The 11,566-nt window shown below is 52.1% G+C and overlaps 1 protein-coding gene across 3 annotated transcripts in view; it reads left to right on the forward strand.

Annotated features, from left to right (window-relative positions):
- Positions 1–8,556, forward strand: part of UBA1 (ubiquitin like modifier activating enzyme 1) — a 54,986-nt gene extending 46,430 nt beyond the window's left edge. For all 3 annotated transcript variants that reach the window (XM_077329395.1, XM_077329396.1, XM_077329398.1), the window contains 9 exons: positions 165–360; positions 2,283–2,357; positions 2,594–2,783; positions 3,076–3,164; positions 3,637–3,729; positions 4,402–4,593; positions 7,410–7,511; positions 7,616–7,716; positions 7,808–8,556. In XM_077329395.1, the coding sequence (XP_077185510.1) occupies positions 165–360; positions 2,283–2,357; positions 2,594–2,783; positions 3,076–3,164; positions 3,637–3,729; positions 4,402–4,593; positions 7,410–7,511; positions 7,616–7,716; positions 7,808–7,943 (1,174 nt within the window). In that variant the 3' untranslated portion in view covers positions 7,944–8,556. The remainder of the gene's footprint in view (positions 1–164; positions 361–2,282; positions 2,358–2,593; positions 2,784–3,075; positions 3,165–3,636; positions 3,730–4,401; positions 4,594–7,409; positions 7,512–7,615; positions 7,717–7,807) is intronic.
- The last annotated feature ends 3,010 nt before the right edge of the window (positions 8,557–11,566 follow it).

Genomic DNA, 11,566 nt, shown 5'->3' on the forward strand with positions numbered 1-11,566 from the left:
GCCCAAGGGTATCTAATGCTGGCCTGCTGGAGCGCCAATTAAGCTATGGGCTGCTTGGCGAGGCAGCAGCTAGGGCGAGACTCTGACGTTTCTGCCAGTTCCCAAATCATCCAGAAGGTCAGAAAAGTGGGGGAATTGCTGATTCGGCTCCTCTTTTCATCCAGAGATGCCAAGTTCATGGAACGGACCCAGAAGCTGCCTGGCACCCAACCCTTGGAGGTGTTAGAAGCCGTTTACAAGAGCTTGGTCACTGACCGGCCTAAGACGTGGGCGGACTGCATAGCCTGGGCGTGCAACCATTGGCACACCCAGTACTGCAACAACATTCGTCAGCTGCTGCACAATTTCCCCCAAAACCAGGTGAGTCAGCGAGGACTGCAGTGCCCCCAGGTGACTGTAGACCCAGCTCTTTAATTAATGAGTTTGTTTATAGTCCACCTTCCTCTCTGAGACTCAGAAGTGGATTGCACTGTGCAGGGGTGGCCCAACTGTAGCGATGGGGATGTCCATATACTGGAAGGGAATTTGTTGGAATGGCAGTTCCTGGACTTCCAGAGAGTCACACTTTGGTTTCCGCTATGCCAGGGTTCCTCAACATGGTGTCCTTGGGTGCCAACCCCTTTCCCATGCTTGTGGGCAGGGCCAGGTGAGGGTTTTGCCCAGCAAAGCTTCTAATTGAAGAAGAAGAAGAATAGTTGGTTCTTATATGCCGCTTTTCCCTACCCGAAGGAGGCTCAAAGCGGCTTACAGTCGCCTTCCCATTCCTCTAATTGGTCTCTGGAGATCTGATTGGCTGGGCGGGTCGTCTTGCAGCATAAGGATCCTGTGTGACTGAGGCAAGCATTTTGGGACCAGCTGTGCCTCCTGGGCTAACCACTTTGGGGCTGCCCCTGCCAGACGGTGTCACAATTCCAAAGGTGTCTATAGGCTCAGAAAGGTTGGGAACCCCCTGGGCAGTAGGATTTGGACTAAAGGTAAAGGTATCCCCTGTGCAAGCACTGGGTCATGTCTGACCCTTGGGGTGATGCCCTCTAGCGTTTTCATGGCAGACTCAATATGGGGTGGTTTGCCAGTGCCTTCCCCAGTCATCACCGTTTACCCCCCAGCAAGCTGGGTACTCATTTTACCGACCTCGGAAGGATGGAAGGCTGAGTCAACCTTGATCCGGCTGCTGGGATTGAACTCCCAGCCTCATGGGCAGAGCTTCAGACAGCATGTCGCTGCCTTACCACTTTGCGCCACAAGAGGTGATCTGGACTACAGAGATCTAAAACAGCGGGGGGGGGGGGAAATGAGCATTTGAAGTAGGCCACACATTGAACATGAGTCAGCTGGAAAAGACTGGAATGGAGGATCCTTCTGAAAATGAAAACAGAACCTTTTACCACAGACAGGGCCTCAGAAACCCAGAAAATGAAAACAGAAAACAGAATGAAAGCAGTAGTATGTGAGACAAGGATCTAGGAGTTTTGGTAGACCATACACTGAACATGAGATTCGGTGGCTAAAAAGGCAAATGGGATTTGGGGCTGTATCAAACTGAGTATCGTGTCCAGATCACGGGAGGTGATGGTACCACCGCTCTGGTTCGGCCTCACTTGGCAATCCTGTGTTCAGGATTTTTGGCACTCCAGTTGAAGAAGGATGTAGACAAACTGGAGCAAGGCCAGAGGAGGGCAACAAAGATAGTGAGGGGTTCGGAGAAGAAAACATATGAGGTTGGGGGAGCTCAGTCTGTGTAGCCTGGAGAGGAGACGACTGAGAGGGGATCCAATAGCCATCTTCAAGTATTTAAAAGGCTGCCATGTAGAGGATGGAGCAGAGTTGTTCTCTCTTGCCCTGGAGGGACAGACCAGAACCGATGGGATGGAATTAATTCAAAAGAAATTCCATCTAAACATGTGGAAAAAGTTCCTGACAGTCAGAGCGGTTTCTCAGTGGACCAGGCTTCCTCGGGAGGTGGTGGGTTCTCCATCTTTGGAAATTTCTTAACCAGAGGCTGGATAGCTATCTGCTGGAGAGGCTGATTCTGTGAAGGTTCAAGGGGGTGGCAAGTTACAGTGGAAGAGCGATAGGGTTGTGAGTGTCCTGCATATAGTGCAGGGGGTTGGACCAAAAGATCCAGGATGTTCCTTCCAACTCTATGAACACATGTTAAAGATCACCAGAACTTCCTGATGTGGGCCATATGAACAGCGATAGGCAGCTGTGTGCTTGTAGAGGCCACAGTCCTGGCGCTTGTTGCAGTTGTCATTGAGACCTCTCCCCCGGTTCTTTTCCAGAAAACCAACTCGGGAACCCTCTTCTGGTCGGGACCCAAGCGATGCCCTCACCCCCTCACCTTCGATACCAACAATGTAAGGACTTTGCAGCAGGCTGGCAGAAAACGAAAGGGGCTCAGGGGCTGGCAAAGCTAGCAGCGTTAGGACCGCACTGAAAATACAAGCGCGGGTCCAACAAAACGCCTGCGGGGTGCTTTAAACAGCAGGGTGGTCCTTCGAGGTAGCGGAGCTCTTAGCCCATGCGTCCTTGCGCCAAACCGTACGAAGGGGAGAAAACCCGCCGGCCATCCTTACTCTCCTGTCTCCCACAGCCCTTGCACATGGATTACGTGGTAGCAGCCGCGAACCTGTTTGCACAAACCTACGGCATCACAGGCACCCGAGACACGTCAGCCATCGCGGAACTAGTGCGCCAAGTCCAGGTCCCCGAATTCACTCCCAAGTCAGGAGTGCGCATCCACATCTCCGACCAAGAGCTGCAGAACGCGAACGCTTCAGTCGGTAAGAAGACCTACGGGAACAGGACGGCGGCTGCAGGGGCAAGAGCTCCTCTGCTTTCCTAGGGCCGCAGGGAGCGTTGCGTGTCTCTACCGGGGGTGTCTCCTTGTGGCTTCGTTTTGTGCAGAGGCAGGTTTCCCCACTGAAAGGGGGACTGGACAGATCCTGCCAAAATTGCTGACTGCTCAATGCAGCTCTTTGCAGATAACAGATCTGGAATGAGCTGCATTGACTAGCTGAGAGCCCTTAGGGCCTCACGTGACCTTTCCGTGGTTCATCTGCTCTCCTTCCCCAGATGACAGCCGGCTGGAGGAGCTGAAATCTTCACTCCCAAGTCCCCAGCAACTGCAAGAGTTCAGAATGTTCCCAGTTGATTTTGAAAAGGTAAGGACGGGAGCGGTCCAGGGGGATGCCAAACCTGTTGGAGTCTGACGTCGCCTTTGTAGTTCTCGCATAGCGTACCGGGGGCCGCCACAAAATGGCTGCCTCGGCCGACACACGGCTAAGCCCCGGTGCCGCCAAATCGGGCAAGGCAGGTCCAATTTCCAGTGGCCTATAAGAACCTTAGCTGGGTGAAAGCCCCAGCTGGCCATGGTGACTTTCTAAAACACTTGTTGACTCCATGGTGCAGATCTCTGGTTTAACCCAATCGGCTCTCAAGTATTCTTGGGGAGCTCAGTCTCGCCTCTAGCCAGGTAGCCAAATTCCTGTTGTGCCTTTGTTGACAACCTCTTCTACACTCTTCTGTGCCACTTCAGAGACCTCTGTGCTCCGTAAGCGGTTCCCTGGGGAGAAAAGAGGCAGCTGTGGCATTAGCACGAGACCCAATCATTATTTCACTCCTCTTCCATTTCAGGATGATGACACGAACTTCCACATGGATTTCATTGTGGCCGCGTCCAACCTGCGGGCGGAGAACTACGATATTCCTCCTGCTGACCGGCATAAGGTAGGCCCGTCCTGGATCCTCCTCCCATCACTGCTTACAAGCCTTCAGAGAGCAGCAGGGTGTAGTGGCTCATTGGTGCAGTGGCTTCTAATCTAGCGATCCGGGTTTGGTTTGCCGCTCCTCCATGTGCAGCCAGCTGGGGGACCTTGGGCCAGTCCTGTGAGCTCTTTCGGCCTCACCTCCCTCACAGCGAATGCTGGCAGGGGCTTCTGGGAATTGTAGTCCATGGACATCTGGAGGGCCGCAGTTTGACTACCCCTGATCTACACCAAGCTTTTTCAACCAGGGTTACATGAAACACCGGGGTTTCTTATGGCCCTGGAAGGGTTTCCCAAATGGTTAATCTTAATGTATTTTTTTAAATGTTTTTCAGTGTTATGACCATTTTGATCCAGCCTCCCCTTCCAAAATGGCCACTGATAGGCCTGGAGGGGGCATGAAGGGAAGGGGCCCTAAGTGGGCGTGTCCACAGCTGGGCATCCCAACCCTATTCTGCACGATCGTGCCACTTCTGGGGTTTCTCGAAGCCTGAAGGATGTGTTAGGGGTTTCTCGACGGTAACAAGAAAGGCTGGCTCTATACCTTGTGGCTAATATCCACTGAAAGAGCTCTGCTCTACATCGGAACAAACAGAAACCTATACGCTGAGATTCCTGTGCTTTGCCTCTTCAGAGCAAGTTGATTGCCGGGAAGATAATCCCCGCCATCGCCACGACGACAGCAGCTGTAGTAGGCTTGGTGTGCCTGGAACTCTACAAGGTGATTCAGGGCCATCAGCGACTGGATTCCTTCAAGAACGGCTTCCTCAACTTGGCGCTGCCCTTCTTTGGTTTCTCCGAGCCCGTTTCTTGCCCCAAGAACAAGGTGAGTTTGGGGGGGGGGGCTCTCCATGCTTGCTTCCTGTTTGCCTTAGGATCGTGAGGCAAGCATAGAACCATAGAGTTGGAAAGGGACCTCATGGGTCATCTAGCCCAACCCCCTGCATTATGCAGGACACATAGCGAATGGACGGGACATCCCCAGGGCAAGGGATAATGCCCCCTCTGAGTCCTTTGAATCTCCACAGTTCTCTGCCCAAGCGATAATTCTTTATTGTTACGGAGGACTTGAAATGGTTTTCTTCTTTTGCTGTGGTAGATGCGTTGGGGGTCAGCCGACGTCACGCACCCCCCGGCAACAACCTGGGTGGCTAGCATTGATTTATTTATCTGCTACATGTTGATGCCGCCCTCCCTTGCAGCTCAGGGCAGTTCACAACACAGTCCGGTATACGTGTTCGGATTACAACACAAAACGCAATACGCCCCCAAAATTAGTCACAGTAAATTACATCAATATTATTGAACATTTAATAAAGATAAATGTAAAGTTCTGCATCTGGGTCAGAAAAATGAAAAACATGCCTACTGGATGGGGGATACGCTTCTAGGTAACACTGTGTGTGAACGAGACCTTGGGGTACTTGTGGATTGTAAACTAAACATGAGCAGGCAGTGTGATGCAGCGGTAAAAAAGGCAAATGCCATTTTGGGCTGTATCAACAGAGGCATCACATCAAAATCACAAGATGTCATAGTCCCATTGTATACGGCACTGGTCAGACCACACCTGGAGTACTGTGTGCAGTTCTGGAGGCCTCACTTCAAGAAGGACATAGATAAAATTAAAGGGTATAGAGGAGAGCGACGAAGATGATCTGGGGCCAAGGGACCAAGCCCTATGGAGATAGGTTGAGGGACTTGGGAATATTCAGCCTGGAGAAAAGGAGGTTGAGAGGGGACATGATAGCCCTCTTTAAGTATTTGAAAGGTTGTCACTTGGAGGAAGGCAGGATGCTCTTTCTGTTGGCTGCAGAGGAGAGGACACGCAGTAATGGGTTTAAACTTCAAGTACAACGATATAGGCTAGATATCAGGAAAAAAATTTTCACAGTCAGAGTAGTTCAGCAGTGGAATAGGCTGCCTAAGGAGGTGGTGAGCTCCCCCTCACTGGCAGTCTTCAAGCAAAGGTTGGATGCACACTTTTCTTGGATGCTTTAGGATGCTTAGGGCTGATCCTGCGTTGAGCAGGGGGTTGGACTAGATGGCCTGTATAGCCCGTTCCAACTCTATGATTCTATGATTCGAACCACTTAAACATTTAGCTATAACTTAACGAACATTGCCTCATGATGTACCCGGTGGGCATTGCTGACGGAAGGGGGTTCTGGAGGGCCCGGTGGAAGTTATCAGCTGACTGGCCCTATCTGAAAGCTTAGCGGAAGAGTTCCATTTGACCAGCTCCGTTGTCCTAGTTCCAGCAGGGCTCGGATCTCTTCCGAGATCTCATTCCACCAAGTGGTGGGAGGGGGGAAACGAAGGGCAGTGACTGCAAGGATTTTTTTTAAAGGACAGGAACCTCCTAGGTTTATCTCCGGCACCTGGTCTCTTTTTTCGGTTCTCGTCTTGATTTTCATTTCAAACTTCCCTGGGCTGCATCCAACACAGCAGTTCCACAGAAGCAAGGCCTTCTGCTGGGCATAACAAGGCTGTGGTGGCTTGCCCCTTTCCAAAATAGCCCTAAATGCCCCCCCCCCCCAATTCTGTCCCAGGACTCCCAGCAACGAGATTTTTTGGGCTGGAGTGGGACAGCAACATTAGGCTGCGGCAAAAGACAGGGAAGTTGTACTCGACAGTGGAAGTCCTTGCTTCCGGAGAAAATACGGCATGGCATTCACCTTTTTCTCTGTTCCGTTCAGAAGACAAATCACAATCCTGTCCTTAACATCAGTGGTCCCCAACCTGCGGGCCTCGGCCCCGTGCCGGGCCGCGGCGTCCATGGCGCCGGGCCGCAGCTCCCTCTCCCCGCCCCCCCCCCCCCCCCGCAGTAAAAAACTTCCCAGGCCGCAAGCTTGCGGCCCGGGAAGCTTCTTACTGCGGGAGGGCGGGGAGAGGGAAGGAGGGCCGGGCCGCGCATCGCGGGCGCGGCCGGTCCGTGCGGGCGTGGCCCGATGCCCTGCCGGTCCCCAGCCTCGGAAAGGTTGGGGACCACTGCTTAACATCATACAATGGAGGGCAGAACAAGACTGTAATTTTCTCTGGAGTCTTAGAGGAAGGGTTTATTTATTTACTTATTTATTAGACTTTTATCCCGTCACTTCCTGCACAGCTCACAGCTGTAAAAACCAGGACAATCAATAAAAACCATTCCAGTAAAACATCCATTACAGTAACCAATATGGCATCAGTTGCTTATGCTAATAAATATATGACACAGGCTTCTAGCATCATATAAGGTTCTTTGTAATGGGGAGTTGCTGTTATATAGAGGAGGGGCCATTGAATGGTAACCGCATCCCGGCCTTGCCCGATCGCCCAGCGGAAGAGGCCCTGCGGAACTGAGAGTGTTCCGCCATGGCCCTTAGCTCTTCTGGTAGCTCATTCCGCCAGGTAGGACCGAGAAGGTCCTGGCCCTGGTTGAGGCGGGCTGGGGACCACCAACCTGTTGGTGTTTCATGAGTGAAGAGGGGGGTGCAGAAATCTGGATCAGGCCCTCCTGTTTGCTTGTTCTCCTCTCCCTGCATGCACAAAGAGGGTCCTGGTGATACGGCTGTAAGTTGGAATTTAGTGGCAGAAGCCAGATCCCTAGGGAACCTGCACCCTGAACTCGACGCTGAACATCTCTCCCCCCCCCCCTTACAGTATTACACCACTGAATGGACTCTGTGGGACCGCTTCGAAGTGCAGGGCATCCAGGCCGACGGGCAGGAGATGACGCTGCGCGAGTTCCTGGCCTACTTCAAGGTAAAGGCTGGGAAGGTCACCCGCGGGGGATCCGATGGGTGGGGTGGGGGGAAGGAGGGGCAGCAACAGCACGTCTGAGTACCCTGCCTTCTCTCCTGTTGCAGAAGGAGCACAAGTTGGAGATCACGATGTTGTCCCAGGGTGTCTCCATGCTGTACTCGTTCTTCATGCAGCCGGCAAAGCTGAAGGAGCGCCACGACCAGCCGTACGTATTCCTTCGGGGCGCATGGGAAGGAGGCGGCGCGGCCTCTTGGCCGGCCTTGTCCTGACTCCCCCTCCTCCCTCCCTCCCTCCAGGATGACCGAGATTGTCACCAGAGTCTCGAAGAAGAAGATCGGTCGCCACGTGAAGGCCTTGGTCTTCGAGCTGTGCTGCAACGACGACAGCGGGGACGACACGGAGGTGCCCTACGTGCGCTACACCATCCGCTAGCGGGGCGCTCCCCCCCCTCCTCCGCTGAGCGCCACCCGCCCGCCTGCCACGGACTGTTAGTGCGGGGGAGGGCCCGCCTCCCTCCCCCACCCTTCTTCACGGTTAAAGTGACTCAAAACATGAAATAACTTTTGTACCCTTCTAGGATTTTATTATTTTATTTGGTTCTGTTCTGGTTTTCGTCTCATCGGGGCCTCGGGAAGCCCGCCCCTCCCACGGCCCCTCCCACTCGCCCGCCGCCCTTGCAGTTATGTCATGTTATTGAGGCGCCTTAACCCCCCCTTCCCAGACACACACACACACACACACACCTTTCTCCCGCTCTGTCCTTCCCCCGTTAATGTTAGTCGTGTTGTGTTTTTGGCTCCTGTCCCACCACCTCCCTCCCCCCCCTCTCTCCCTTCCTTTCCTCCTTGGCAGGGAGAGGCTGTTTGCTGCCTCACCCAGCGCTGGGGAAGGTGAGTTGTCACCAGAAACTCCCCTGCAACGCACCCAGAGGCCTTGCCTTGTCAAGCTTTTGGGTGGGGGGGGGTGAGGAGAGACGCGAGTGGGTGCAGAGCGTAGGTCGGAACTGGTAAGAGAAGTAAAATGAGTCAATAAACGTTTGCAAAAGCCCGAGTTCCTTTCTTGTTCAGCCCAGGGACCCGGCGGCACGGGGAAGAGCCGGCAGGGACCGAACCCAGAACATTTGCTGGCGTCCAAAGGCTGCCACTTCCCAGGCTGCGATCAAGGACCGCTTCGATGAGAAAGGTGCTCCAGTGGTTCGTGGGCCGCCACTGGGAAAAGCTCCTCCTCGTTCATTTATTTTTTTTCTGATTCAGAGGCCGCCCCTCTCCAAACGGTCTCTGGGCGGCTCACGACAATTGGTCGGAAACCCATGGAGTTAAAAATTCATAATTACATTAACATCCTGCCCCAACTGGTCATTGCTCCAGGAAGTTGTGCCTGGAAGCTCGAGGGTTACAGGTTGTTGTCCAGGTGCAGGGTGGTGGGAGTCCAAGGGGGATGGGACAGCCTGATGGTAGTGTTGGTCCTGTGCCTCAACCAAATGGAAAAGCGCCATCTTGCTAGCCTTCTGGAAGGTTGGGAGCTCCGTGAGGGCTTGCATTGCAGGCGGCAGCTCATTCCATGAGGATGGAGGCAGGTTGAAAGGGCCCAGCATATGGTTGAGGCCAAGTGCAGATCTCTGGGGATGGAGACTGCCGGCAGGTTGGAGTTTGCCAAGCAGTTTTTAAACGAGTAAAGACCAAGAAGGCACCAGGGCCCAGTGGGTTTTCTGTGATATATTATTTAACTTTTAAAGAAGACTAGAGCAGGGGTAGTCAACCTGTGGTCCTCCAGATGTACATGGACTACAATTCCCATCAGCCCTTGCCAGCAGGGGCTCATGGGAATTGTAGTCCATGGACATCTGGAGGACCACAGGTTGACTACCCCTGGACTAGAGGATATACTGTTAAAAACAATGAACGACCTGGGAAGGATTCCAGATTCATGGAAAGGGTCAAATACAGTCCTTATCCCCAAACCAGATAAAGATCCAATGGAAATAGGGAATTATAGACCTCTCTCTCAATTTTGAATTGCGATTATAAAATATTTGCTACCCTACTTGCAAATAGACTTAAGAATGCCCTTAAGGAGCTAATTCATGGAAACCAAGACAGGTTTTATACCTGATCGACAACTTAAGAATTAATACTAGATATGCGTTAAACAAGAATATTATGATAAAAACCCGGACACAGAAGCAGCAATAATATTTGGTGATGCTGAGAAGGCATTTGATATTTCTTGGATGTTTATGGAAAAAATATTGTACAAGAGATATTTAGGAGGAAATTTTATTCGAAGCATATCTATTGAGATTGCGAATTAATAATGAATACACCAAAAAAATGAGTTTTGCTGAGCAGAGAGCTCTCCGATGGACATATTCAGAGAGGTGGGTATGCAAATCCCAGACCTGGATGCAGGCAGAGTCATTTTTCTACTCTGGCAGGTGGGGTATCTCTGTTTCCCAGTTCAGTGCAAGGAGACAGGATGTTGTGAGATTGTACCGATTGACCCCGGAGATCACCGGCACAGCCGCAGCAGTCAAGGTTCTGGCACTGCAGCTTGAGTGAGGCCTGGACACAAGCCCTTCCCTGGTGGTGCCTAAACCCAGCTTGCCCCCTGGTGCAGTGTGCATTTCCTTACCTCCTCATCTCTCCCTACCAAAACTGGTGGGAGCTTTAAGAACTTCATCCACTCATCTTTTTTTCCCTCCATCTTTGGCCTTCACTGTCCTGACCTGCCTGTAGCCTGATACTAGAGGTGGTAGTGTTGGTTTTTACACCCTGTTTTCCACCACCTTAAGGAGTCTCAAAGGGGCTTACAATCACCTTCATTCCCCCCCCCCCACAACAGGCACCTCAAAGGGGGCGGGGGTAGGTTGAGAGAATTCTAAGAGAGCTGTGCTTGGCTTTGGGTCACCCAGCCAGCTGTTATCTGGAGGAGTAGGGATTCTAAACCCGGTTTTCCAGATTAGAGACCATGGCTCTTAACCACTACACCACACTGCCTCTCCAACTCTCCTAGCCTGGTTTGAGTGTAGTGCCGTTGTCATAGAAACATACAGTTGGAAGGGGTACCCCAGGGTCCTCTGGTCCCAACCCCCTGCGGAATGTAGGAAATTCCCAACTACCTGCCCACAACAGTGATCCAAATTCCATGCTTGGAAGTTGCTTCCCATGTGAAGCCAGAACCTCTGGCCTGGAGGAAATGCGCTTCCCGACCCCAAAGTGGCAATCGGCATTTTCCTAGACATGCAAGAAAGGTCCAAGCACCGACAGAATCCTTTCTGTCCACCTAATTACAATATGCCTAAATTCACAGAATTAAAGATTATTATTTTTTGTCCTAACACACTTTCCCTCCCCCTTCCAAATCTGTTAAAGAGCTGTATCTGCTTGCTTCTACTGCCCGGAGCGTCTCTGATGTCTAGAATAACAACACGGAAGACGGCAGCGTCTGTTCTCAAAGATACTCCACAGGGGCCAGGCGATGCGATCCTTTCTCCCGGCAGGGGAAATCACGCGGTCTCAATTACCGGACGCGCTTGGTGAGAGCGCTGATTTCTCTAGCAACTCTTGTACCCTTGAGGCAGGAGGGCCCAGTTCGGAAGTTGCTTAGAACCATTGACAGTGTCAGGTACGTGTCTCACTTGAGCAAAGTACCTTGGAGTACTTGTGGATTGTAAACTAAACATGAGCAGGCAGTGTGATGCAGCGGTAAAAAAGGCGAATGGCTTTTTGGGCTGTATCAACAGGGGCATCACATCAAAATCACAAGATGTCATAGTCCCATTGTATACGGCACTGGTCAGACCAAACCTGGAGTACTGTGTGCAGTTCTGGAGGCCTCACTTCAAGAAGGACGTCGATAAAATTGAAAGGGTACAGAGGAGAGCGACGAAGATGATCTGGGGCCAAGGGACCAAGCCCTATGAAGATAGGTTGAGGGACTTGGGAATGTTCAGCCTGGAGAAAAGGAGGCTGAGAGGGGACATGATAGCCCTCTTTAAGTGTTTGAAAGGTTGTCACTTGGAGGAGGGCAGGATGCTGTTCCCGTTGGCTGCAGAG

This window comes from Paroedura picta, chromosome 3 (assembly GCF_049243985.1).
Source record: "Paroedura picta isolate Pp20150507F chromosome 3, Ppicta_v3.0, whole genome shotgun sequence".
In the NCBI taxonomy this organism is placed as follows: Eukaryota; Metazoa; Chordata; class Lepidosauria; order Squamata; family Gekkonidae; genus Paroedura; species Paroedura picta.